The sequence below is a fragment of the Salvelinus alpinus genome, chromosome 35 (assembly GCF_045679555.1).
Source record: "Salvelinus alpinus chromosome 35, SLU_Salpinus.1, whole genome shotgun sequence".
In the NCBI taxonomy this organism is placed as follows: Eukaryota; Metazoa; Chordata; class Actinopteri; order Salmoniformes; family Salmonidae; genus Salvelinus; species Salvelinus alpinus.
This window is the reverse complement of record NC_092120.1, coordinates 2,938,143-2,966,046: the sequence shown is the minus strand read 5'-3', so window position 1 is coordinate 2,966,046 and position 27,904 is coordinate 2,938,143. Positions and strand designations below refer to the sequence as shown.

Here is a 27,904-nt window from a genome sequence, read left to right as displayed (position 1 = left end):
AACACATACATGTGAAACTAGGAAAAGGTATCTCAATTGAAGGGGTTGTTAACGGTTACACTTGATTAACCATGGTCTTTAAAAACAAAAGGGCTTTAAACCTGTGCTCTGCTCTGCAGGTGCCATTTGACCGATATCTCATGACGTCACCTGTGTGCTTGACCGTTTCTAAAAGGCTATGAGCACAGAACAAGTCGAACTGCTGAGCTGTCTTGTTTTTACAGAAAAAACAACTGTCTAAATACGTTGGTAGCTACACGTTTTATCTATCGGACATTATATTTTATTCTCAGTTTTGAGCGGAGAACTCTTTTCTTTCGCAGAAGGGGAGAAAGTGAGGAACGTTTTCTTTTCGTACTCTTTGTAGGCATACAACCACTTTTCGAAGTATTGGGAATATCCATGGTGGAGTTTACAGCCTATTCATACTGCTACCGCGGAGGTTAACAGCGAGCCTCAAGAGTAATCGCTGAGATTGTAACTTCATTTTTTCACGCTTGATTTGACAAGCAGTCATACACCTGTTGCAAAAGAGAGGTTAGTACTCTGAGAATGGTGTGGATTTTGAGTAACCTACTAACGTTACTCTGTAATTTTAAAGTATGTGAGTTGTTTTTGATCATGAAAATACATATGGAAAAGTAACAGTTACATTCTGTCCAGTGTTCACGTCTAAGGATGATTGTTATGAGTTTCTCGATATAAAAGGTATGTAGGCCTAATCATTCTATGCTGGATGGTAGGCCTATTGGTAGCTAGCTAGTATGCATACTGGGGAGAAACAGCATATCCAAATTATGTGGTAAATTACAATATAGCTACCCCTGATCAGTAGAGACATGTTTATTACACATTTATTCCATAGAAAAATATAAATTTCCCCTTCAGCCTGGACTATTAGTCAAATCTGCTAAAAACAACTCACTTTGCCCTTTGGTTTATTTAACTTGTTTAACCCACCTCTCTCCAGTCAAAACGTTTATTAACGTTCATGTTCCGTGCTATCTATTTATACAGGCTGGGAAAAAGACTGGGTGGCAAATTGACCATCACAGGAGCTGTGAAGCAGGGCCACTCTGAACTTCAAAAGAACTTCAAAACTCTTTTCATTTTCTACTTTTGAGCGAGAAGAAATGACTGAGAAAAAGAACGGTGAGGGTTCCACACACATCCAGACATTGTGCTTGCCACATTTTTCCCTCTATATTTGACATCAGACATCAGTGTTAAAGATTAATAGAACTGGCCACTGCTTGCTGTTTGATGGGGTAAACTACCTTTTGTGGTGTTGAGTTTGTGATCTAGATTAAGAACCTTTTAAATATATTTTTTTTCATACAGTCTGTTTTTGCCGAAGATCTTTCAAATAATTTCGCTTTTATAAAAGGACACACACTCTTAGTTGGGTTCTCTTAGTTGGGTTCTATGTCGAAACCTTTCCCCAGAGGGTTCTACATGGAACCCAAAAGTGTTCTACCTGGAAACAAAAAGGGTTCTACCTGGAACCTAAAAGGGTTTTCCTATGGGGACAGCCAAAGAACCCTTTAGAAACCCCTTTTTCTAAGAGTGGAGTGATACTTTATCCATGCATCTTTGATTCTATATTTATTATTATCTATAACAGAAGGAACCTCTTTTATTATCTAATTGTGGAGTCTAGAGTTATTTCTGAATGGAGAACATTATCCTTCACCATTATCAATCATTTAACAATGTTTACTAAATCCAGTGGGTTCTAGCATTGCTTTACATTGAAACATAGAATCTGTCAGAGAGATGCTCACCAGGACTCTGACAGATTCTATGTTTCAATGTAAAGCCATTGGCAAACCTGAGTCACCATCCAATGAACAACATCTCAGTCTCCTTCTGAGTTGATCCTGTACAGTGTAGCTGAAACAGTTACAGCATGACTGGTGATTGTTGTGTTGTCTGGTTTCGTTTTGGTCTGGGTTGAGATGTGGGCTCAGGTGTACAACACTGTGGTCTCTATCTGTGGTTTAGTTGCTGAAACTGCTGATTTGTGGCATTCCATGACTCATTGATTGATGTGTGAGACATTTTAGTCACAGTTCAGAAACATATGTAGCTTTATGAAATTGTCTTTCTATTGTGAAATGAGGCAGAATACCATCTTCCTGAGAGAGACACAAGGGAATGAACTAGGCCTTTCACCTTATAGAAGAATGTATCTCCCTTCAACAAAGGATATGTGTATTTCCCACACACAGATTGTACTCAGGTAGAGGCTAAAACAATAGCAGGGCTTGTTCTCCAGCTCCAGGCCTGTGACTCCAGAATCCACTGGAGTGGGTTTAGGAAATGTGGGGCTTTCTTGGAACCAGCAGCTGGAATACTGGACGGGAGACTGGCCTGAGATAAAGTTATGTCAATAGGATCTGTGGTCCCTTCCTCACCCCTGTCATTACTGAGAGTCCTGGGCAGGAACAATAACACATTTATCTATTGATACGGCCTCACAGGACATAGGTGGATGGGTTTGGGATGGGTTTTGTAGTCATGGAAAGTTTTTGTTATCAGTAGAATGTCTCCTCAAAATCAACAAGGTTGAGAATCGCTTTTGTACAGAGATGGAATGCTCTAACTTAAATATGTAGTGCAGGGTTCTGCAATGTGACTGGGTATGAATGATTCTGCTCTCTAGACCATACCTGTTTCAAACAATCAACTAATCATGGTCTTCATGCACGTTAGTGCTGGGTTGGAACAAAAGCCAGCACACCCACGAGCCAGTGTATCATGGCTCCAGACTGATATCTGGAAAAGCCCTTGAATCAGCAGCCTATAACGTGCTGAGTCAGGGTTCTCTGGGGTTGCCATAGGTGACTGCACCAAAACTGCTGTTATTGTTTGAAAAGAGACAATTGTATTATATACTGTACAGTCATCACACTAACAGAGCTTCACTGTATGTTATGCAGGTCAACTGTGTGTTTTATTGGTGTCTCTGAGGAATTTTTGGCCTGGTCTGCTAACTACCTCTCTCAAAGAGTGCAGTGTATAAAGTCAGAAAATCTGCTGTCTCAGTCACTGCCTGTCACCACGGGAGTACCCCAAGGCTCGATCTTAGGCCCCACACTCTTCTCAGTTTACATCAACAACATAGCTCAGGCAGTAGGAAGCTCTCTCATCCATTTATAGTATATGCAGATGATACAATCTTATACTCAGCTGGTTCCTCCCCGGATTTTCTGTAAAATACTCTACAACAAAGCTTTCTTAGTTTCCAACAAGCCTTCCAACTAACTACCCTTAAGCTTGTTCTGAACACCTCCAAAACAAAGGTCATGTGGTTTGGTAAGAAGAATGCCCCTCTCCCCACAGGTGTGATTACTACCTCTGAGGGTTTAGAGCTTGAGGTAGTCACCTCATACAAGTACTTGGGAGTATGGCTAGACGGTACACTGTCTTTCTCTCAGCACAGATCAAAGCTGCAGGATAAAGTTAAATCTAGACTTGGTTTCCTCTATCGTAATCGCTCCTCTTTCACCCCAGCTGCCAAACTAACCCTGATTCAGATGACCATCCTACCCATGCTAGATTACGGAGACATCATTTATAGATCGACAGGTAAGGGTGCTCTCGAGCTTCTAGATGTTCTTTACCACTCGGCCATCAGATTTGCCACCAATGCTTCTTATAGGACACATCACTGCACTCTATACTCCTCTGTAAACTGGTCATCTCTGTATACCCGTCGCAAGACCCACTGGTTGATGCTGATTTATAGGCCTCACTCCCCCCTATCTGAGATATCTACTGCAGCCCACATACTCCACATACAACACCCGTTCTGCCAGTCACATTCTGTTAAAGGTCCCGAAAGCACACACATTCCTGGGTCGCCCGTCTTTTCAGTTTACTGCAGCTAACGACTGGAACGAGCTGCATCAAACACTCAAACTGGACAGTTTTATCTTAATCTCTTCTTTCAAAGACTCAGTCATGGACACTCTTACTGACATTTGTGGCTGCTTTGCGTGATGTATTGTTGTCTCTACCTTTTTGCCCTTTGTGCTGTTGTCTGTGCCCAATAATGTTTGTGCCATGTTTTGTGCTGCTACCATGTTGTGTTGCTATCATGTTGTTGTCATGTTGTGTTGCTACCATGCTGTGTTGTCATGTGTTGCTACCTTGCTATGCTGTTGTCTTAGGTCTCTCTTTATGTAGTGTTGTGTTGTCTCTCTTGTCGTGATGTGTGTTTTGTCCTATATTTATATAAACTCAGCAAAAAAAGAATGTCCTCTCACTGTCAACTGCGTTTATTTTCAGCAAACTTAACATGTGTAAATATTTGTATGAACATAGCAAGATTCAACAACTGAGACATAAACTGAACAAGTTCCACAGACATGTGGCTAACAGAAATTGAATAATGTGTCCCTGAACAAAGGGGGGGTCAACATCAAAAGTAACAGTCAGTATCTGGTGTGGCCACTAGCTGCATTAAGTACTGCAGTGCATATCCTCCTCATGGACTGTACCAGATTTGCCAGTTCTTGCTGTGAAATGTTCCTCCACTCTTCCACCAAGGCACCTGCAAGTTCCCGGACATTTCTGGGGGGAATGGCCCTAGCCCTCACCCTCCAATCCAACAAGTCCCAGACGTGCTCAATGGGATTAAGATCCAGGCTCTTCGCTGGCCATGGCAGAACACTGACATTTCTGTCTTGCAGGAAATCAAGCACAGAACGAGCAGTATGGCTGGTGGCATTGTCATGGTGGAGGGTCATGTCAGGATGAGCCTGCAGGAAGGGTACCACATGAGGGAGGAGAATGTCTTCCCTGTAACGCACAGCGTTAAGATTGTCTGCAATGACAACAATGCTCAGCACGATGATGCTGTGACACATCACCCCAGACCATGATGGACCCTCCACCTCCAAATCGATCCCGCTCCAGAGTATAGGCATTAGTGTAACACCCATTCCTTTGACGATAAACGTGAATCCGACCATCACCCCTGGTGAGACAAAACCGCGACTCGTCAGTGGAGAGCACTTTTTGCCAGTCCTGTCTGGTTCAGCGACGGTGGGTTTGTGCCCATAGGCGACGTTGTTGCCGGTGATGTCTGGTGAGGACCTGCCTTACAACAGGCCTGCAAGCCCTCAGTCCAGCCTCTCTCAGCCTATTGCAGACAGTCTGAGCACTGATGGAGGGATTGTGCGTTCCTTGTTTAACTCGGGCAGTTGTTGCCATCCTGTACCTGTCCCGCAGGTGCGATGTTCGGATGTACCGATCCTGTGCAGGTGTTGTTACACTTGGTCTGCCACTGCAAGGACGATCAGCTGTCTGTCCTGTCTCCCTGTAGCTCCCTTCAGAGTCAGTAGAAAGGCCTCTTTAGTGTCGTAAGTTTTCATAACTGTGACCTTAATTGCCTACCGTCTGACAGGGTCATAAAAAGTTTCTTTTTTTGCTGGGTTTATTTTAACAAAATAAATCCCAGTCCCCGCTCCGCAGGTGGCCTTTTGTCTTCTGGTAAACCGTCATTGTAAATACGAGTTTGTTCTTAACTGACTTGCCTAATTAAAGCTTAAAGGTAAAAAAAAAAGAAAACCGTACAGTATACAAAAGCTTTTATCTTAAAAGCAACTGTACTTGATGTTATTCTTTTAACGCTCTCTCAGTAAAAACCCATGTATCTTATTGTTGATGCATGGTCCACACTGATTGACAGTGGTGAGTAAGGGGGGAAAAGTGGAGGATTTCCCCATCACTCTCTGAAGAGCCATCAGCTGCCTGTAAACTGTGCCCATATCCTGGTTGTAGTGAGTACAGACGGCGACCCCATGGCCTTACAGGACCCCCAGTGTTTTCTCACTGAATTCCAGTCTCCCTCCTTTGTGTGCGATGTTGATTTTCCTCTCTTTTAATTGGCAGAGTATCAGGTTGATGCTCGTTTTCCTTGTATAAGGCACAACGGGAAAGAGTGTTATGTTATTGATAAGAGACATGCTCATCCAGCAGGCTGTATCTGTACAAGCAGCTTTGGTGATCCAGGTAGTGGGTGGCAGGTAGCCTAGCGGTTAAGAGCGTTGGTAACCCCAAAAAATTGCTAGTTCAAATCCCTGAGCCGACTAAGTAAAACATCTGTCTGTGCCATTGAGCAAGGCATTTAACCCTAATTGCTCCTGCAAATCGCTCTGGATAAGAGCGTCTGCTAAATGATTAAAATGTAAAAATTTGAAATATGGTGCAACTGTTTTTGTGTTGTTGGTGTCGAATGGTTGAATGATGTCCTCACTATCGGGCATGTATATGTGTGTATGTAGGAGATTGTTCTTAAGTGTCCATCAGACTGGTTTGTTGCCCACATAGCTAGGGTCACATGACTAGATCAGTAAAACGTCTTGGCTCTATCGCATACATAAAGACTTAAGAACAGACTTATAGACCTGTGTATTACCTACAGAGCATTCTTATAGACATGTGTTAGACCTGAGTTGGATCCACACACAGACAGTTGGTTTGTTTGCGCTGAGTCAGGAGCTTATCATGCCTTGCAGTCAGTCAGTGTCTCTGCTGGTCTGCTCTGCTGGTTTGGTCTGGTGTGTGGCATGTCTCCACATAGGCTGAAGCTGGCCGGCCAGCCTGCAAGGTTAATGATCACTCCAGAACTCCACTCTCTGCACCTCAGATACCTGTCTGCAAACACAGAAGATTTACACATGCTACATGTGTGTGTGGGGGGGGGGGGTTGGTTTTTCTATCCTTGAGTGTGTCTCAAGTGTGACTTAAGTTGTAAACGGTGCTTGATCAAGTGTGGCTTTGTTTTGGTTCAACCAAACTTGTAACAGTTAGTGACTGGTCGGTTCATGGACCTTTCATCATCATCAGCAATTTAATGTAATGAAATGACCTCTCATTCTGCCCAACCTTGTGTTCTAGCTAGGGACACAGTGACAATTTGTTGGGGCTTGAGATGGCACTGAAATCAAGCTTGCAGTTTGTTTTAGCTCTATGGAAATGGAGCAGACTTTGGACTATTGATCCTATTCATTTGTACGTTTTCAATGTGCCAATTTGCCAGTGTGTTATTATGACACTCTTCCTTTTTACCTATCTGATTAAAACACTTTCACTTCTTCAAGATGTTCAAACGTTCATTAATGACCAGCAGGGTCAAATAATAATCACAGTGGTTATAGAGGGTGCAACAGGTCAGCACATCAGGAGTAAATGTCAATCAATCAACCACATTTATTTATAAAGCCCTTTTTACATCAGCAGTTGTCACAAATTGCTTATACAGATGCCCAGCCTAAAACCCCAGAGAGCAAGCTATGCAGATGTAAAAGCGTGATGGCTAGGAAAAACTCCCTAGAAAGGCAGGAACCTAGGAAGAAACCTAGAATGGAACTAGGCTGTGAGGGGTGGCCTGTCCTCTTCTCGCTGTGCCTGGTGGAGATTATAAGAGTACATGGCCATTAAGGCCAGATCGTTCTTCAAGATGTTCAAACGTTCATAGATGACCAGCATGGTCAGTTGGCTTTTCATAGCCGAGCATTCAGAGGTCGAGACAGCAGGTGTGGTAGAGAGAGAAGGGGGGAGAGAGAGAGGAGAGTGAGGGTCGAAACAGCAGGTCTGGGACAAGGTAGCATGACCAGTGAACAGATCAGGGTTCTATAACCACAGGCAGAACAGCAGAAACTGGATCAGCAGCACGACCAGGTGGACTGGGGAAGGGGAAAGCCAGGAGTCATCAGGCCCGGTAGTCCTGAGGCATGGTCATAGGGCTCAGGTCTTCCGGATGGGGAGAGAGAGAGAGAGATTGGAGAATTAGAGGAAGCATACTTTAGATCACACAAGACACTAGATAAGACAGGAGAATTACACCATATAGGACAGACAGACCACTGAAAAAAGCCTGGCACAACGTAATGCACCCCTCCTAGGGACGGAATGGGAGAGCACGAGCAAGCCAATGACTCAGCATTCTTAATAGGGTCAGAGAATCCCAGTGAAGAGAGGGGACCCCTGCAGAGACAGCAAGGGTGGTTTGTCATTCCAGTGCCTTGCCGTTCACCTTCACACTCCTGGGCCAGACTACCTTCAGTGTGATGTTGAACGTAATGGTATGTTTTTGTGGTGTGTGTTGTTTTTGTTGTGTGTGTTGTCTTTTACAGGAAGCGCGGGGGTGACCTTCCTGACCCCATGTCGCGTGGTGGGCGTGTGTCTGACCGTGGTGCTACTGGGGGGGATTGGAGCTGCTGTCTGGGCTGTAGGTGAGATATCTCTGCTTCTGCTCTCACATAGTAGTGATGTGTACCTTTTGGCAATGCGCAGTGCTTTATGGGCAATGTAGTGCAATTTTAGTTTTTCCATAGTACAGACAGAAACGGAAGAGGAAGCGAAACATTCCACTCCCTCATTTTTTCCTGTTTGAATGGAAGTCAATGAACTAAGTACACCAGAACCAGTTGCTATCACATTGGTGTCTATGGGAGAGCCACCCCCTTAAGTAGACAGGAACTTACCAATTTTTTCAATGGTAAACGGCCTGAGTGAACTATCTTAATTCATCCTCCCATCTTTGGTACAGATATTACCAACATTGTTTGATTGCAGTCAGTGGATTTGTTTGCTGGCTCTGTGAGGTTTGCTGTTTCATCAACAGTGTGAATGCACTTTACAGTTTTATATTACATGTTGTTGACTTCTGTTTGTTTGTTTGTTTTTCAAATCCTAGTAACATTTTGTATCAGAGAAGAAGACACAGGATTATATGATGGTAAGTGAGAGGGAAACCACTCCACCAAAGCCAACCTCATATCGTATCTGAATCGATAGAATGGTTTGTTTGATCCAGTATTTCATTGCTCCAACCCAGTCCAGGTGAACTCCAATCCAAGCTCGGACCTGCGTCTCCGGGTGTTTGACTCGGCCGAGCGACGGTGGAGACACCTCTGTTCCTCAGAGGCCAACCAGCTCCTGGCCAACATCAGCTGTGAGGAGATGGGCTTTGTCAGGTGAGGAGATTGATGGATTGTGATATGAAAGGCTTTAGATTAAATACAAAAGTGGGAGTCACTATCTACAGCATCATAAAAGGAAAGGAAAAGGGGGATACCTAGTCAGTTGTACAACTGAATGCATTCAACTGAAATGTGTCTTCCGCATTTAACCCAACAAATCTGAATCAAAGAGGTGCGGGGGGCTGATACCCCTATGCCATGCAGGCTGCACAGAAATTGCTCCACCCTTGGCTGGTTGCTAAAATTCTAATGGTTTGCCTAATTTCAGTTTATGGCCACAAAGCAAGCAATGTATAGTTTAGAGAATCTAAACAGCTGTGAAATATATTTTCAAAATCAAAAAAGATTGTATTTTCAGCTGGGGTACAAAGCTGAAAATAAAAAGAGGCGAAATCTAAACTTAAGGACAGGAAGCATAAAAATAGGATACAAAATGGATCTACCGCTTCTCAGACTTTCTTTCAATGAGAATGACAGATCTTTACCTCACATTGCTATGTGAATTTGGTTGGGTCGTACAAAAAGTTATACATCTAAGTAACTTCATTGGGTTTAGGCCAGGGATCTTTCAACTGATCTGTCAGTGATAGAAGTCTCTGCAATAAAGAGATGCATGCCTTATGTCCCCTCCAGCGTGGTGAATTACTCCGTGTCCAGTATCCCTGAAGGCAGTAACGACCGTGAGGAGTTCTTCTGTGTCAATGAGAAGGAGCTGACCTATGGCAAGAAGATCAAAGAGTCTCTATATCCCTGGTAAGACATTATTTTAACACTCTTAAATCTCCTAGATGATTACCTTAAGGCAGTGTTTATTAAAGCAGCAGCCGGCTGAAAAGTAGAGAAGAGGAGGAATGTAGGGTTCCAGGCTGCTGTGTCTAACTGTTGTTGTTGTTTTTCAGTGACTGTGAAACTGGCCAGGTTCTAAGTCTGCTTTGTCAAGGTAGGTTCAGCTGAGAGGTTTGGTTTGGTCCCGTGATACTCTTTTTACACAAAGTGATGAGAAGCAACCTGAGAGTTGTACAGGATGGCTTAACTCTCTCTCGCTCCTGCATCCCTCGTTACCTCTCTCTTTACTCCTCCCTATCTCTCTTTCTCCTCCTGTACCTCTCCCTCTCTTACCTCTCTCTTTACTCCTCCCTATCTCTCTTTCTCCTCCTGTACCTCTCCCTCGTTACCTCTCTCTTTACTCCTCCCTATCTCTCTTTCTCCTCCTGTACTTCTCCCTCTCTTACCTCTCTCTTTACTCCTCCCTATCTCTGTTTCTCCTCCTGTACCTCTCCCTCTCTTACCTCTCTCTTTACTCCTCCCTATCTCTTTCTCCTCCTGTACCTCTCCCTCTCTTACCTCTCTCTTTACTCCTCCCTATCTCTCTTTCTCCTCCTGTACCTCTCCCTCTCTTACCTCTCTCTTTACTCCTCCCTATCTCTCTTTCTCCTCCTGTACCTCTCCCTCTCTTACCTCTCGCTTTACTCCTCCCTATCTCTCTTTCTCCTCCTGTACCTTTCCCTCTCTTACCTCTCTCTTTACTCCTCCCTATCTCTCTTTCTCCTCCTGTACCTCTCCCTCTCTTACCTCTCTCTTTACTCCTCCCTATCTCTCTTTCTCCTCCTGTACCTCTCCCTCTCTTACCTCTCTCTTTACTCCTCCCTATCTCTCTTTCTCTCCTCCTGTACCTCTCCCTCTCTTACCTCTCTCTTTACTCCTCCCTATCTCTCTTTCTCCTCCTGTACCTCTCCCTCTCTTACCTCTCTCTTTACTCCACCCTATCTCTCTTTCTCCTCCTGTACCTCTCCCTCTCTTACCTCTCTCTTTACTCCTCCCTATCTCTCTTTCTCCTCCTGTACCTCTCCCTCTCTTACCTCTCTCTTTACTCCTCCCTATCTCTCTTTCTCCTCCTGTACCTCTCCCTCTCTTACCTCTCTCTTTACTCCTCCCTATCTCTCTTTCTCCTCCTGTACCTCTCCCTCTCTTACCTCTCTCTTTACTCCTCCCTATCTCTCTTTCTCCTCCTGTACCTCTCCCTCTCTTATTTATCTCTTTACTTCTCCCTCCCTATCTATCTGTCTCCTCCTTCTCCATCCCCATCCATATCTTTTTCTCTTCCATATCCCTCCCTCCCCTCTCTTTCTGTCTGTCTAGACTGTGGCAGGCGTAGTCTGACAGAGGACCGTATAGTGGGTGGTGTAGATGCTAGGCAGGGTAGCTGGCCGTGGCAGGTCAGTCTGCAGTATGACGGGGTGCACCAGTGTGGAGGCTCCATCATCTCAGACCGCTGGATCGTCAGCGCAGCCCACTGCTTCCCAGAGTAAGTCCTGAATCTTTCTCTCCATCTCTCTCTTTCACTCTCGCTCTCGCTCTTTCTCTCTCTCTCTCTCTCACACACACACACACACACACACACACACACACACACACACACACACACACACACACACACACACACACACACACACACACACACACACACACACACACACACACACACACACACACACACACACACGCACACACGCACACACACACACTTCTCATGGATTCTGTTTGCCCTCTCAGGAGGAACCGTCAGGTGTCTCGATGGAGGGTGTTACTGGGCTCCATCTACAACAAGCTCACCCATAAGAATGTTAGAGTTCTTGAGGTAAAGACTGTGGTGTACCACAGCAGCTACCTGCCCTTCGTAGACCCCAACATAGACGACAACAGCAGAGACATCGCTGTCCTGGCTCTGGCCCAGCCTCTGCACTTCACAGGTAAACACATCCGGGCCCATATTGTTATATTCTTATTATACTGTGATGATTTGTTGTTCTTTTTCAAGGCACATCAGACAAAGCCACCGTGTGCTTAGAGGTAGAAGAGAGAGAGAGAGAGAGAGAGAGAAGGGGAGTAGAGAGAAGTGATAAAGCGAAATAGAGATGAGGGACGAGTCACTATGGTAATTCCCTTCCTCAGGGTTCAGGTTTCCAGTCAGACTACCAAACAAAGGCCCTCTTTACTGCCTGCCTGCAGTCGCCTGGACAAAAGACAATGATATCAGAATTGGATAGAATAGTTTGCCCTCTGTTTCACTGTCATTTTTCCTTTCCTGGAATCGCTGTAAGTACATAGAAAAACATTACATTGTTATAATTCGAGAGAGAAAACTCTCTAGGACAGCGTTTCCCAAACTCGGTCCTCTGGACCCCAATGCAGTGAACTTCCTGTTGTTTATCAAGGACAGATATATTGGGCCCTGTCTGACATCTAGTGGTTGGACTCAGAATTGCAGCTATTCTCATGATAAACTATCACGCTGGTGGGGAAATTGAGAACACGCACATTCAGCCGACAAGATTAACATTGTCCGTAGTGAATACAACATACAAGCCAGCAAGTAAACTATCTCCATTTTTGTGCAAGTATACATTTAAATTCAATTCAATCTCATCTCTGTAAGTCGCTCTGGATAAGAGCGTCTGCTAAATGACTTAAATGTAAATGTAAATGTAAATCTCTCCCTCCCTCCTCTTCACCTTCTGTTTTCTGTAGACTACATCCAGCCGGTGTGCTTACCCCACTACGGCCAGCGCCTGATTGACGGCCAGATGGGGACAGTGACAGGCTGGGGAAATGTAGGTTACTATGGTAAGTGACTGTGTAGGCTTCTACATCCTTTAACTTACATCTGGTCCCAGAGCCAGATACTGTAGGATATGGGCTTAAAGCATCTTCTGGTCCCAGAGACAGATACTGTAGGATATGGGCTTAAAGCATCTTCTGGACCCAGAGACAGATACTGTAGGATATGGGCTTAAAGCATCTTCTGGACCCAGAGACAGATACTGTAGGATATGGGCTTAAAGCATCTTCTGGTCCCAGAGACAGATACTGCAGGATATGGGCTTAATGCATCTTCTGGTCCCAGAGACAGATACTGTAGGATATGGGCTTAAAGCATCTTCTGGACCCAGAGACAGATACTGTAGGATATGGGCTTAAAGCATCTTCTGGACCCAGAGACAGATACTGTAGGATATGGGCTTAAAGCATCTTCTGGACCCAGAGACAGATACTGTAGGAGCTGGGTTTAAAGCATCTTCTGGACCCAGAGACAGATACTGTAGGAGCTGGGTTTAAAACATAATCTGGAACCATAGAGAGATACTGTAGGAGCTGGGTTTAAACCATTATCTGGAACCATAGAGAGATACTGTAGGAGCTGGGTTTAAACCATTATCTGGAACCATAGAGAGATACTGTAGGAGCTGGGTTTAAACCATTATCTGGAACCATAGAGAGACAGAGTAGCTGTATCATTGTTGTCATTGGACAAGACAGCCTCTCCCTATCTCTTTCTCTCCCTCCTCTCTCTCTCTCTGTATGACCTTTGAATATGTAAACAGGGACAGTGTCATAGTGTGTAGATGTGCCAAGCACTATTGACCAGGAATCAACAATCTTTTGGTCAGATATGGTTGTCGGATCACGCCATCATTAATGTGTATGGAGTGATTAATAGCTTCTCTCTCGCGCGCTTTCTCTCTGTCCCTCGCGCCTTCTCTCTCTCTTTCTATTCCTCTCTCTCATTCTCTCTCTATATCTCTCGCTCTCTTTCTCTCTTAGGGACTCTTGCTGACGTTCTTCAGGAGGCTAACGTGCCGATCATCAACGACGCTGTCTGTAACGCCCCTGATTACTATGACAACCAGATCACCACCAGCATGTTCTGTGCTGGCTTTGAGAAGGGTGGTACCGATGCCTGTCAGGTAACCAGCTATAGTGACATCTAATTTCCCTGCCCTGACAGTCAATTAATAAACTTGAACAAAAAATGTCACCTTCCATCCATATTCTGTCTTCCACTTACAAACATGTCAATTATTTCCGTCATCTATTGACATCTGAATGTGCCGGATATGAGCAAGGCTGTACCGTTGCTCTCTATCCAGATTCTAGCTCTTACATGAGAAAATGTTCATATTTATATAATCCATTCACCCAAGTGAGACTGATTTTATAATGTACTGTATGTGAGTGGTTGACTTTTTTTTATCTCAGGGGGACAGCGGGGGCCCGTTTGTGGCTGAGGACTCCCTGTCCAAGGCCAGCCGCTACCGCCTGCTGGGGGTGGTGAGCTGGGGAACAGGCTGTGCCATGGCCAAGAAGCCTGGCGTCTACACCAGAGTGTCCCGCTTCCTACCCTGGATCTCCTCAGCCATGAGGGTGAGTACAGTACACAGACACACACACATGTACACTGATGCACACAGGTGGAAGTATAATCTTCTTTTCCTGTCTTATCTTCACAGACGTATCACAATTCACCAGGAGTGCACAAAATGGCGCGTACATGGGAGCACTGACCATACCTTTAAGGGATCAGAAATGACCAAAATATTATCCCTTCAGACTTACTGCACTTCACCTGTCCAAAAAACCCATCCTTTAGGGGAACCTTGTGCAAAAATCGGATGTAGAGGTAAATCCAGCTAGATTACCTGAGGAAAGCCTTGAAGTGGTAGCTTGACCAAAGAATTATGAATATGTTTATGGTCTTGTGAAATGAGAAACGGTCAAATGAAAAGACTTATGGGACATGCATGACAAAGTCATAGAAAATCACCACTCTGCCAGCCAATGTACAGGTTGTACTGTCATGGGGATTATTTGTATGTCATCAAAGGGTTAATTTTTGTATTCAGGGTTTCCTTACAGTTTGACTCTTTTCAGGTGCAAAAAACTTATGATACACATCAAGCCTGTGTATCAAAATGTATTGCTCAAACAGATGTTAAATAACATTCTGGCTGGTTTTGCCATGAAGTTTCTCCTTTATATTATTCCCTTGAACAAATAATGCCAAAGTTACTGAAGAGATTTTAACATAGACAACATGTAGCTGAAATTTCATGATACCTAAAATGTTTGTAACAAATAAAAACATTGGTGTCAGATATTCAGCTCTTGAATTGTCTCTCTATCCTTTGTTTGTATCACAGATTGCAGTTCAGAGTGACTGTTACCTTCTATAATGACACATGATGTTTCTTAGTTTTCTTTTTGTTGGGGACATGAATTTAGGGAAAAGTAAACAGGTGAAATGTAAAGGATATTTCTATAACATGTATAGATTAGAAATTGAGCTGTAGAACGTATGAGATATGCATAGTTAAATCAGTGTTGTATTTGTTTGGCTTTATTGTAAATATTAGTAACAGATTTTTTGAAAATGGATGTTTATTTGTAAGTGATCCATGGATTTCAATCTCAAATGTGCAATAACAACCAGAATGCTGTTCTTATTAACCATTTCTGCTTCATAAGTTACTAAGGAATTACGGTTAGCAACACCAAGTCATATTACATATTCATCACAAGATGATGCACTACACTACAGAGATCATACTCAGCTGTGTGTTGTCAGTTAAGGGCCTATTACCTGCTGAGATCCACAACTACCTTATTGGTAGAGAATTAGCTACACAGCAACACTAGAAAAACTCTGTATTGTCTTGATCATCATGACTCAATTTGCTGTAGTTTATTGTGATGTAGTTTATCAAGCTTATTTGATGGTCTTTATGCTTTCATTTCCCCGTTTTATATTGTTTGAAGTCTAGTCTCTATGCAGATGACTTCAACAGATGTGAATGTGTATATATTTTCTGTGAAGAAATTATGAAATTCTTAGTAAGGATGTTATTGTTACTGATTTAAACTCTGTTCCTTCTGTAAATGTAAATTGTTCTATTGAATATTGTATTGAAATAAAGATTTAATTTAACAAACTGGATGAAGTATGTCAAATGTCATCTACAGATATAGCAACAGGAACAGGAAATGATCATTATTATGTGCACTATAATTAATGTTTATTTTTGTAGGGGTTGATACATTTTCCGTAATGGATAATCAAGTGGAAATTACAAACATCCAGAAGCCTTTTTAAAGTTGTAAATTTCCTTCAACCGTGTGATCAAATTAAGATCCTACATCTGTACCAGTATTATATTTTGCGGCTAAAGCCTCAGTAAAAAGCCTGTCATTTCCGTAAGACATAACACTTTGTATCTGGAAACAGTAGTGGAACTGGTTTTATGGAATCTAAACATTCCTGAACTATTCAGACATCCTGAAAGGTGATACTATAAATGGCTCACTATATGATCAGTTCTACAGTCAATGTGATCTAACGTATCATTAAATCATTGGATAACTCATGACTGCCCTGCATGACCCCTGCCAAGCAACGCCAGTAGCCTGTGTATTTTCCCAGACCCAAAAGTGCTATAGACTTATGTCCACTGGCCATACAAATACATCTGTTGATAGTAAACCTAAAGGGTACCTAAAGTACATAACAGCTTTTCAATCTAAAGGCTTTAGCATTACTTAAATGTGAACTTTATAGTGTGTGGTATAGTGAGACAGTCTCTTTTGGACAATATTGGGTGTCTGCTTTGGAAGTGAAATGTCTTTACTCAAATCACGGGTGTGCTCTGAGAAGGAATGAGAGAGAGACACACAGAGAGAGAGAAAGAGAGAGAGAAAGAGAGAGAGAGAAAAGATTGTCAGGATCACCTGGAGGAGGATGTGAAAGAACCTCATCGCTTTCTGTGATAAATGCGGCCCAGCCCTGCTCAACCTGTTCACATTATTTTCTTTCCCAGGATTCTTTCTTGCAAATCAGTCCAGGGAGTTCCTTCATAATAGATAATGTTGTTTGTTCATTTCTTTAGGTCCTAGCTCAAGGAGAGTTGTATGTCATCTCTCTGTGTTTTCAGGCTGGAATCATTGGCAGCAGCTAGAGGATCAGGACATGAATGTCCACTGAAGCGGATGTCTTGGAGGGGTTGGTAGAACGTTGTTTCGTTGAAGAGAAGAATAATGTCTGTATGTGGGATGACGGGACCAGGGCTTGGTCTGTCTGTGTTCCTGTTGGCTCTGCTTCATCTTCAATGCTCAGGTAGGACTGACTTGGTTGACCGTTGGTTCTGTCTTGCCAATCATACATGTAAAGGTAGCTACTGTAAAGCTATATTGTGTTTATTTTAGCCAATATTGGTTGGGCTCAAGAGCAGCCATCCAGACCTAGATAATTGTGTTATGATATTACAATACAGGTTGAGAATGTAGACAGACAGCAATATTTGCAGTGGTGCCTTGGTTTCACTGATGTCCCTTAAATCAGGAAAATACAATCTCAGACCAATTCACATTGGAATAGTCAAACAGTCAAACAACCCTTTCCATGAGAAGTAGTGCGCTTTGCCTCCTAGGCAAATGAGGACTAGGCTGTGTCACAGGCTATGACTGGTTATGTTGCATTTCTCTCCTTGCTGTCTCTTCTCCCCTCCCATTTCTCTCATTCATTGTACCCATCTCTTCCTCATACCCCCTCATCATCCATCCTCCAGCCCAGAAAAACTACACTACGCTACCAAATAACGTAACAGTGGCTGTTGGCAAGCCTGCTACCTTCCAGTGTGGTGTGTCCCCTCCTCCTAGACAACTCAACTTCACCCTCTATGGTAGCCATGGAAACAGAACCCTTATCTGCCCAGGAGACCACACTGAGTACCTGGCTGCCCAGGTGAGTGGCACAGCCTTAGCTTATATTATACCAACCATCCAGGTTACAGTTATTTGCTCTGTACAGGCCTGGATGACGCAGGTGACCTAATTAGTATGACTATTGGTACAGTTGAAATCACTGAGAAATCCATATAGTAGCTCAATTCAGCAGGCCTGTTGGAGTGCAAAACAATTACTTTCATTGCCTCTTTATTACTTGCTAATTGGAGTCTTTATGCATCACCAGATGAGATAAGATATAATCTCTCTCCCCCCCCTCTCTCTCTCTCTCTCTCTCTCTCTCTCTCTCTCTCTCTCTCTCTCTCTCTCTCTCTCCTCTCAGTCAATAAAAGGGTACTGTGATAACACAGGTAAGGAGCTCTTTGCAATATGGCTTATCAGTGGGACATCCCGCTCTGACAACAACACACGTGTGGTATGTGAGAGCTCAGAGCGACCACTAGTGGATGGATACCTTTGGGTGTACGGTAAATACACCTCTCTAATACACCTTCCCTGAGCATGGTATTGGACATTGTCATCATTAGCTAACCCTAATCTCTTTGTCTGTCTGTCTGTCTGTCTGTCTGTCTGTCTGTCTGTCTGTCTGTCTGTCTGTCTGTCTGTCTGTCTGTCTGTCTGTCTGTCTGTCTGTCTGTCTGTCTGTCTGTCTGTCTGTCTGTCTGTCTGCATATCCTGTCTGTCTGTCTCTCTCTCTATCCTGTTTGTCTGTCTGTCCTCTTCGGATACATTTTCAGAAGACGGCAGTTACTTTGCCACCCTCATTGGCTGCGTCATTGGTGGTTTCTTTGGTATCCTCATCGTCATTGGTCTTTCATACACTGTGCTCAGGAGATCTGAGAGGTTCCAGCTCTGTTTCAGTAAGTATCTCTCTCCTTCAGCCCTAACAGAGGATGGACCAGAGAATGATGCCCTGCCCTGCGATGTTCATATGGTTCTCGTCTCTTTTCTTGTGTTTGTGTCAACAGGGGGAAAAGACCGTGAGGATGACATCACCACAATGGTGACAAAGGATTAAACACATACCTTTCAATACTGTTGGATTTACTTATTCAACTTCTTAAGGTGACACTTTGTGGGAGGTTTTAGCATATGCAGAATTTTAATTGTAATTTCTATTTTGTTTTTATTATTTGCTTATCTAGCAGTATGCAGTATCTGATACTAGCTGATACTAAGATTTTAGATTTGTTTTGCCTTCGTTTGTTCAGCCGCAGTTCTACTATTTGTCCAGCAGAGAGCAGCCATGACAGTACAGGAACTGAAGTTCAATGAAGCTGAGATACTACTAAAGCTTTTTAATAATGTACTATAATTGTGCGTCTCTGACTTTTCCTCTACTCCAGAATACTGAAGTTTGTTCCTTTTTTATACTGCGTTTTATAGCTCCATTAATTGTTTTACAGTTATGCTGGCAGCCAGCTAACACCTGTTTTCACTGCATAAACAATAGAGAGCAGGACGTCTGAGTAGCTGTCTAAAGTGTTCCAGTGGAGGATCAGTAGAGGTGGTGCAATGTTGACTCAGCTGGCCTGCTATGCTCTGGTATGACTCTGACACGGACACAACTCACATCACTCCAGATCCCACAATATGCTAATTTGTTTAGAATTACATACATTCCTTTGAGATGTATTCATATTTTTTATTCATGCTCCCCATCTTCAGAGTGGCTTGTCAGAGGATATGATCAAATGCTCAACGGCCCTTAGATGGTTTGTTTAGTGACACATATGCCTCCTAACAAGTAAGAGTAGTGTACATTTTGAGTGTGCCAGCACTAGCGTGCTTGTGTCAGTGCATGCAGGCATGCTTACATACCACGCTTTTATTTAAGTCTAATTTATGCACCATAGTTGTGTCAGTGATGATGCAGACATATTATATGAATACAGTGAGCTCCAAATGTATTGGGACAATGACATGTTGTTGTTGTTTTGGGTATGAACTCCAGCACGTTGGATTTGAAATTATACAATGACTATGAGGTTAAAGTGAAGACTGTCAGCTTTAATTTGAGTGTATCCATATCAGGTGAACTCTTTAGAAATGACAACACTTTTTGTACATAGTCCCCCCCCATTTGGAAAAATCCACTTATATGTGTATTAAAGTAGTAAAAAGTCAAGTATTTGGTCCCATATTCACAGCACGTAATGACTACATCAAGCTTGTGACTACACATTTGTTAGATGCTTTTGCTGCTTGTTTTGGTTGTGTTTCAGATTATTTTGTGCCCAATAGAAATTAATAGTAAATAATTTTAATACTACTGTAATAAGTGAATTTGTCCTAATACTTTTGGTCCCTTAAAATGGGGGGGAACTATGCACAAAAAGTGCTGTAATTTCTAAACGGTTCACCCTCAAATTGAAGCTGCACTTCAACCTCATAGTCATAGTATAATTTCAAATCCAACGTGCTGGAGTACAGAGCCAAAACAACAGCAAATGTGTCACTGTCTGAATACTTTTTTAAAAGACTGAACATGTTTCAGGGTTGTTGTGCTAAGAAGAGAGCAGGGTTTTTGTGGAGGGAATGTCTTATGTTTGTGTTGTACCTGTGTGTTTACTTTACCCTATAACCTTTGGATAGCCCACCCTGACTGTCTCTTGTGTGAGCATATGACAATCCTTTCACTGTGGCCACTGGTTCTGTAGACTTTGTAGCTGAGGTATGCACAGTGGTGTAAAAAGTACCCAATTGTCATACTTTAGAAAAAGTAAAGATACCATAATAGAAGAGGACTCAAGTAAAAGTGAGTCACCCTGTAAAATCCTACTTGAGGAAAAGTATTTGGTTTTAAATATACTTAAGTATCAAAAGTCAATGTAATCTCTAAAATGTACTTAAGTATCAAAAGTAAAAGTATAATTCATTTCACATTTTTTTTAAAAAGCAAACCAGACGGCACCAAGATTATTTAAAGAAAATTGAGGGGGGGGGGGGGGGGGTGGCCAGCAGCACCCTCTTACACTCAGACATACAGTAATTTACAAACAAAGCATTTGTGTTTAGTCAGTCCGCCAGATCAGAGGCAGTAAGGATGACCAGGGATGCTCTGTTGATAAATGCGTGACTTGGGCCATTTTCCTGTCCTGCTAAGCATTCAAAATGTAATGAGTACTTTTGGGTGTCAGGGGAATGTATGGAGTAAAAAGTACATGATTTACTTTCGGAATGTAGTGAAGTATAAATTGCAAAAAATATGCATAAATTGTCAAGTAAATTACAGATACCCCAAAAAACTACGTAGGTAGTACTTTAAAGTATTTTACACCACTGGGTATGTACGTATGCAGTCTTCCAATCAATTAGTGATAGATGTGTTTGTGTTCTACAGCTTTTTCCTCCTCTGCTATATGGTCAGTTTGGAACATTGTGGAAAAGTTGGGTTTGTTGTTCACTTATCATCTGTAATAAATGTCTTAAAACTATTCTGGTTTCATGGAATGCTGTTGTGCTTGTAAAGTACAACAATGGAACACACGTATGTTGGCCCCAATACACACAAACTTGGACACCACAGAATGGACTTTATCTCACAGTGTTATCAGTCCTTCATGGTGGTAACCCCCTCAGTCTCATGTCAGGTCTTCATATGTCACTGATGGTCCCTCTAACTAGTATATAGCCACTCACATTATTGTATTATCACTCGTGAAGAACCGGATACGTATTCCTCCGCAGATGCCGCGGTGATATAAATAGTCCCAGATAGCAGCACGTCACCATGCCAATAATGTACAGAGGTTCAGTCATGTGTCCCCTCTGAGGAGCCAACATAATGGTGTGAGCCTTAGGTTCTTGACTCTGTTGTTCAGTTCACTGTGTTAGCCTTTTTCATGGCTTTGTGTTTTCATTTACTTTCCACACTACTCCAAATGAGAAGCACATGATCACACAGACAGACAGAAAGACAGACAGGCAGGCAGGAAGACAAACCTGTTGTTTACGAAGCATGTGACAAATACATTTGTATTTTATTTGTTTTGACAGACAGACAGACAGACAGACAGACAGACAGACAGACAAAGAGATTAGGGTTAGCTAATGACAGACAGACAGACAGACTACCACTGACATCACCAGTAGTGAGTTCTGATCTCTGAGCTATGATAGCTGTCTCTGTGAGTTGGGAATAGAGGTGGAATATTCCAAAGCATTATATTGTATTCAAGGCACCTCCCTCTCTGTGAGGTGAGCATGATCTCAATCTGACGGTTGTCATGCTTCTCTTCACTCCAAACTGGCATGGGAGGGACAGTTTTTTTATCTCCACTTGTAGATCTGTATGTGATTTTCTATACAGTTCTCATTTATTTATAACAATAGAGCCATTTGGACAAGATGCACTATATATACTAAAGTACGTGGACACCCCTACAAATTTGTGGATTTGGCTATATCAGCCACAGGTGTAAAAAATATCCAAACACAAACATTGGCAGTAGAATGGTCTTACTGAAGAGCTCAGTGACTTTTAGCGTGGCACCTCATAGGATGCCACCTTTACAACAAGTCAGTTAGTCAAATTTCTGCCCTGCTAGAGCTGCCCCGGTCAACTATAAGTGCTGTTATTGCGAAGTGGAAAAGTCTAGGAGCAACAACGGCTCAGCCTCGAAGTGGTAGGTCACACAAGCGCACAGAACGTGACCGCAGAGTGCTGAATCGCGTAAAAATAGTCTGTCCTTGGTTGCAACACTCATTACCAAGTTCCAAACGGCCTCTCAAAGCAATATCAGCACAATAACTGTTCTACGGAAGCTTCATGAAATGAGTTTTCATGGCCGAGCAGCCTCACACAAGCCTAACATCACCATGCGCATCGCCAAGCGTCAGTTGGAGTGGTGTAAAGCTTGCCACCTTTGGACTCTGGAGCAGTGTAAACACGTTCTCGCGAGTGAATAATCACGCTTCACCATCTGGCAGTCCGACGGACGTATCTGGGCTTGGCGGATGCCAGGAGAACGATACGTGCTCCAATGCATAGTGCCAACTGTAAAGTTTGGTGGAGGAGGAATAACGGTCTGGGGCTGTTTTTCATGGTTCCTGCTAGGCCCCTTTGTTCCAGTGAAGGGAGGAAATCTTAACACTACAGCATACAATGACATTCTAGATGACTCTGTGCTTCCAACTTTGTGGCAACAGTTTGGGGAAGGCCCTTTCCTGTTTCACCATGACAATGCCCCTGTGCACAAAGCGAGGTCCATACAATAATGGTTTGTCGAGATCGATGTGGAAGAACTTGACTGGCCTGCACAGAGCCCTGACCTCAACTCTATCAAACACCTTTGGGATGAATTGGAGCGCCGACTGCGAGCCAGGCCTAATCGCCTAACATCAGTGCCCAACCTCACTAATGCTCTTGTGGCTGAATGGAAGCAAGTACCCGCAGCAATGTTCCAACATCTAGTGGAAAGCCTTCCCAGAAGAGTGGAGGCTGTTATAACAGCAAAGTAGTGTTGCACGGTATACTGGTACCATGGTAATATTATGGTACCAAAACGTCATGATACTTGTAATACCAACATTTTTGAATACTGTAGTACTGTTTCTTATGATACAACCGACTTTTTAAACCTACCGTTATAAAAACCTGCTGACGCTTGTTATAACATTTTTATTAAGTCAGTTTTGTTTATAAATTCAGTTGAATTTAAGCAACAGCCACAAGTCTCTTGTTTGTATAGGTCCAATAATATCCACATAATTTTCATGCGCATATCAGCGGGGATGCAGACCCAGACCCAGACCCTGATGAGTGTTCTGTTGTTAGATGTGTTACATTGGAGCTGCGTGCAAAGCGAGCAATGTTAATACATTGTATCATTTAATTGCCTGTTATAACCAAGGGCACAGACCAGTCTGAGTAGACTTTGCAAGTTCACTGTCATGCAGCCTATGAGTGTCAGAGAGGGGAAATGGAGCACGCGACAGACATGCTTGCAGCTTTACAGCAAAGAAAACGGCTTGTCTTTTTAAAAATATAATTTAACCAACTAATCCCGGGTCGCTAATTATTAGTTTGATAACAAATAACATTGTTCAGTCACGTTACCTAGTTAGCTAACAACCTGTTAACTTGACAGTAGGTTTAGGCAAATTTTATTGGCACAGGAAGAAAGGAAATGGGTCTGCTACTCATGAGATCTGCTTCAAAAGGTGGGGTTCATATACAGTAGGCCCAAATGGAAGCCTAAACTATATAAAAAAATCTATTTATTTCTGGTGCTCTTTAAATTTTGTTTGTTGCCTAACATTTTAAAAGTTGAGAGCAGTGTGCCTATAGTGCATTCTGAAAGTATTCAGACCCCTTCACTTTTTCCACATTTTGTTACATTACAGCCTTATTCTAAAATGGATTAAATAAAACATTTTCCTCATCAATCTACACACAATACCACATGGTGCTAATTTATATAAAATAAAAATACAGAAATATCTTATTTACATAAGTATTCAGACTCTTTGTCACAAGACTCGAAATTGAGCTCAGATACTATACATCCTGTTTCCATTAATCATCCTCGAGATGTTTCTACAACTTGATTGGAATTCACCTGTGGTAAATTCAATTGATTGGACATGATTTGGAAAGGCACCTGTCTCTATAAAGGTCCCACAGTTGACAGTGCATGTCAGAGCAAAAACCAAGCCAAGGAATTGTCCGTCGAGCTCCGAGACAGGATTGTGTTGAGGCACAGATCTGGGGAAGTGTACCAAAACATGTCTGCAGCATTGAAGGTCCCCAAGCACACAGTGGTCTCCATCATTCTTAAATGGAAGAAGTTTGGAATCACCAAGATTCTTCCTAGAGCTGGCCGCCTGGCCAAACTGAGCAATTGGGGAAGAAGGGCCTTGGTCAGGGAGGTGACCAAGAACCTGATGGTCACTCTGACAGAGCTCCAGAGTTCCTCTGTGGAGATGGGAGAACCTTCCAGAAGGAAATCCATCTCTGAAGCACTCCACCAATCAGGCCTTTATGGTAGAGTGGCCAGACAGAAGCTACTCCTCAGTAAAATACACATGACAACCTGCTTGGAGTTTGCCAAAAGGCACCTAAAGGACTCTCAGACCATGAGAAACAAGATTCTCTGGTCTGATGTAACCAAGATTGAACACTTTGGCCTGAATACTAACTGTCATGTCTGGAGGAAACCTGGCACCGCTCATCCCCTGGCCAATACCATCCCTACGGTGAAGCATGGAGGTGGCAGCATCATGCTGTGGGGATGTTTTTCAGTTGCAGGGACTGGCAGACTAGTTAAGATCTAGGGAAAGACAAATGGAGCAAAGTACAGAGAGATCCTTGATGAAAACCTGCTCCTCGGACTGGGGCGAGGGTTCACTTTCCAATAGGACAACAACCCTAAGCACAAAGCGAAGACAATGCAGCAGTGGCTTCGGGACAAGTCTCTGAATGTCCTTGAGTGGCCCAGCCAGAGCCCGGACTTGAACCCGATCAAACATCTCTGGAGAGACCTGAAAATAGCTGTGCAACGACGCTCCCCATCCAACCTGACAGAGCTTGAGAAGATCTGCAGAGAAGAATGGGAGAAACTCCCCAAATAAAGGTGTGCCAAGCTTATAATGTCATACCCAAGAAGACTCAAGGAAGTAATCGCTGCCAAAGGTGCTTTAACAAAGGACTGAGTAAAGGGTCTGAATACTTATGTAAATATGGTATTTCAGTTTTTTATTTGTAATACATTTGCACACAAAAAACACCTGTTTTTGCTATGTTATTATGGAGTATTGTGTGTAGGGGGGGGGGGAAGAGGGGGAAAAAACAATTTAATAAATTTTAGAATATGGCTGTAATGTAACAAAATGTGTGAAAATGAAGGGGTCTGAATACTGTATGTGTGTCTGTGGGAGAGAGAGTGATGTGTATGTGTGTGTGTTTATGGGATTGAGGGAGACAGAGTGTGTGAGGAAGGGAGGGAGAGTGTGTGTGTCTGTTAACTGAAGAGGCAATAAGGTTTCATGTAGTGCTTTCGCCTTACTGACTCAATGACATGCAGATAATTATGCATGTTTATTCCTTCCTCCCATTCCTCCAGCCAAATCACAGGTAGGTCTTTGTGAATATGAGTAAATCAGCCATTCTATGCAGTATTCTATTATACACCAGAAAGTGTGAAGTTAAATTCAATATTTTGTATTGAGTAGAGGTGTGAATTTCAGTGACTGGTTCTTGGAGAACGTTTAGAAAATGTGAACAAGGGTCCGGGGGACGGGACAAAAAGGATGCTTAGCCACAGATTTTTTTCCACCGTGATATTTATATATATATGTATGTTTAATTTTATTTAACCTTTATTTAACTAGGAAAGTCAGTTAAGAACTAATTCTTATTTACAATGACGGCCTACACTGCCCTATGGGACTCCCAATCACAGACAGTTGTGATACAGCGTGGATTCCAACCAGGGTGTCTGTAGTGAAGCCTCTAGCACTGAGATGCAGTGCCTTAGACCGCTGCGCCACTCAGAAGCCCCAGTGGCATCGTGATACTTGGCCTGCTATCTTATCGTTTGTAAAATGTTGGTATCGTGACGAGCCTACAGCAAAGGGGTGACCAACTCCATATTAATGCCCATGATTTTGGAATGAGATGTTCGACGAGTATGTGTCCACACATTATGTAGTGTATCTCTATTCGAGCGAACCTATTAGATTGTATTGATTCAATACATTCTGGCCAATGGCTACTCCTGTTAATACTGTGTTGTGTTGGCCTTTTGTTTTACCCATATATACACTGCTCAAAAAAATAAAGGGAACACCAAAATAACACATCCTAGATCTGAATGAATGAAATATTCGTATTAAATACTTTTTTCTTTACATAGTTGAATGTGCTGACAACAAAATCACACAGAAATGATCAATGGAAATCAAATTTATCAACCCATGGTCTGGATTTGGAGTCACACTCAAAATTAAAGTGGAAAACCACACTACAGGCTGATCCAACTTTGATGTAATGTCCTTAAAACAAGTCAAAATGAGGCTCAGTAGTGTGTGTGGCCTCCACGTGCCTGTATGACCTCCCTACAACGCCTGGGCATGCTCCTGATGAGGTGGCGGATGGTCTCCTGAGGGATCTCCTCCCAGACCTGGACTAAAGCATCCACCAACTCCTGCCACCAACTCCTGGACAGTCTGTGGTGCAACGTGGCGTTGGTGGATGGAGCGAGACATGATGTCCCAGATGTGCTCAATTGGATTCAGGTCTGGGGAACGGGCGGGCCAGTCCATAGCATCAATGCCTTCCTCTTGCAGGAACTGCTGACACACTCCAGCAATGCTAGACATGAGGTCTAGCATTGTCTTGCATTAGGAGGAACCCAGGGCCAACCGCACCAGCATATGGTCTCACAAGGGGTCTGAGGATCTCATCTCGGTACCTAATGGCAGTCAGGCTACCTCTGGCGAGCACATGGAGGGCTGTGCGGACCCCCAAAGAAATGCCACCCCACACCATGACTGACCCACCACCAAACCGGTCATTCTGGAGGATGTTGCAGGCAGCAGAACGTTCTCCACGGCGTCTCCAGACTCTGTCACGTCTGTCACATGTGCTCAGTGTGAACCTGCTTTCATCTGTGAAGAGCACAGGGCGCCAGTGGCGAATTTGCCAATCTTGGTGTTCTCTGGCAAATGCCAAACGTCTTGCACGGTGTTGGGCTGTAAGCACAACTCCCACCTGTGGACGTCGGGCCCTCATACCACCCTCACGGAGTCTGTTTCTGATCGTTTGAGCAGACACATGCACATTTGTGGCCTGCTGGAGGTCATTTTGCAGGGCTCTGGCAGTGCTCCTCCTTGCACAAAGGCGGAGGTAGCGGTCCTGCTGCTGGGTTGTTGCCCTCCTACGGCCTCCTCCACGTCTCCTGATGTACTGGCCTGTCTCCTGGTAGCGCCTCCATGCTCTGGACACTACGCTGACAGACACAGCAAACCTTCTTGCCACAGCTCGCATTGATGTGCCATCCTGGATGAGCTGCAATACCTGAGCCACTTGTGTGGGTTGTAGACTCCGTCTCATGCTACCACTAGAGTGAAAGCTCCGCCAGCATTCAAAAGTGACCAAAACATCAGCCAGGAAGCATAGGAACTGAGAAGTGGTCTGTGGTCACCACCTGCAGGACCACTCCTTTATTGGGGGTGTCTTGCTAATTGCCTCTAATTTCCACCTGTTGTCTATTCCATTTGCACAACAGCATGTGAAATTTATTGTCAATCAGTGTTGCTTCCTAAGTGGACAGTTTGATTTCACAGAAGTGTGATTGACTTGGAGTTACATTGTGTTGTTTCAGTGTTCC

The 27,904-nt window shown here is 43.3% G+C and overlaps 1 protein-coding gene across 2 annotated transcripts; it reads left to right on the top strand.

Moving 5' to 3' along the window:
* The first annotated feature begins 154 nt into the window (after positions 1-154).
* Positions 155-15,763, top strand: LOC139564574 (serine protease hepsin-like). Of its 2 annotated transcripts, XM_071384200.1 has the most exons (14): positions 155-537; positions 1,018-1,152; positions 3,517-3,591; positions 8,148-8,246; positions 8,711-8,752; positions 8,852-8,990; positions 9,630-9,749; positions 9,896-9,936; positions 11,136-11,301; positions 11,550-11,746; positions 12,525-12,620; positions 13,599-13,741; positions 14,034-14,198; positions 14,285-15,763. In XM_071384200.1, the coding sequence occupies exons 2-14, from the start codon at positions 1,134-1,136 to the stop codon at positions 14,336-14,338; spliced, it is 1,356 nt and encodes a 451-aa protein (XP_071240301.1). In that variant the 5' UTR covers positions 155-537; positions 1,018-1,133; the 3' UTR covers positions 14,339-15,763. The 2 variants fall into 2 exon arrangements, with proteins under 2 accessions (XP_071240301.1, XP_071240302.1); XM_071384201.1 differs by lacking the exon at positions 3,517-3,591 and having other exon boundaries at positions 156-537.
* Positions 15,764-27,904: the final 12,141 nt, after the last annotated feature.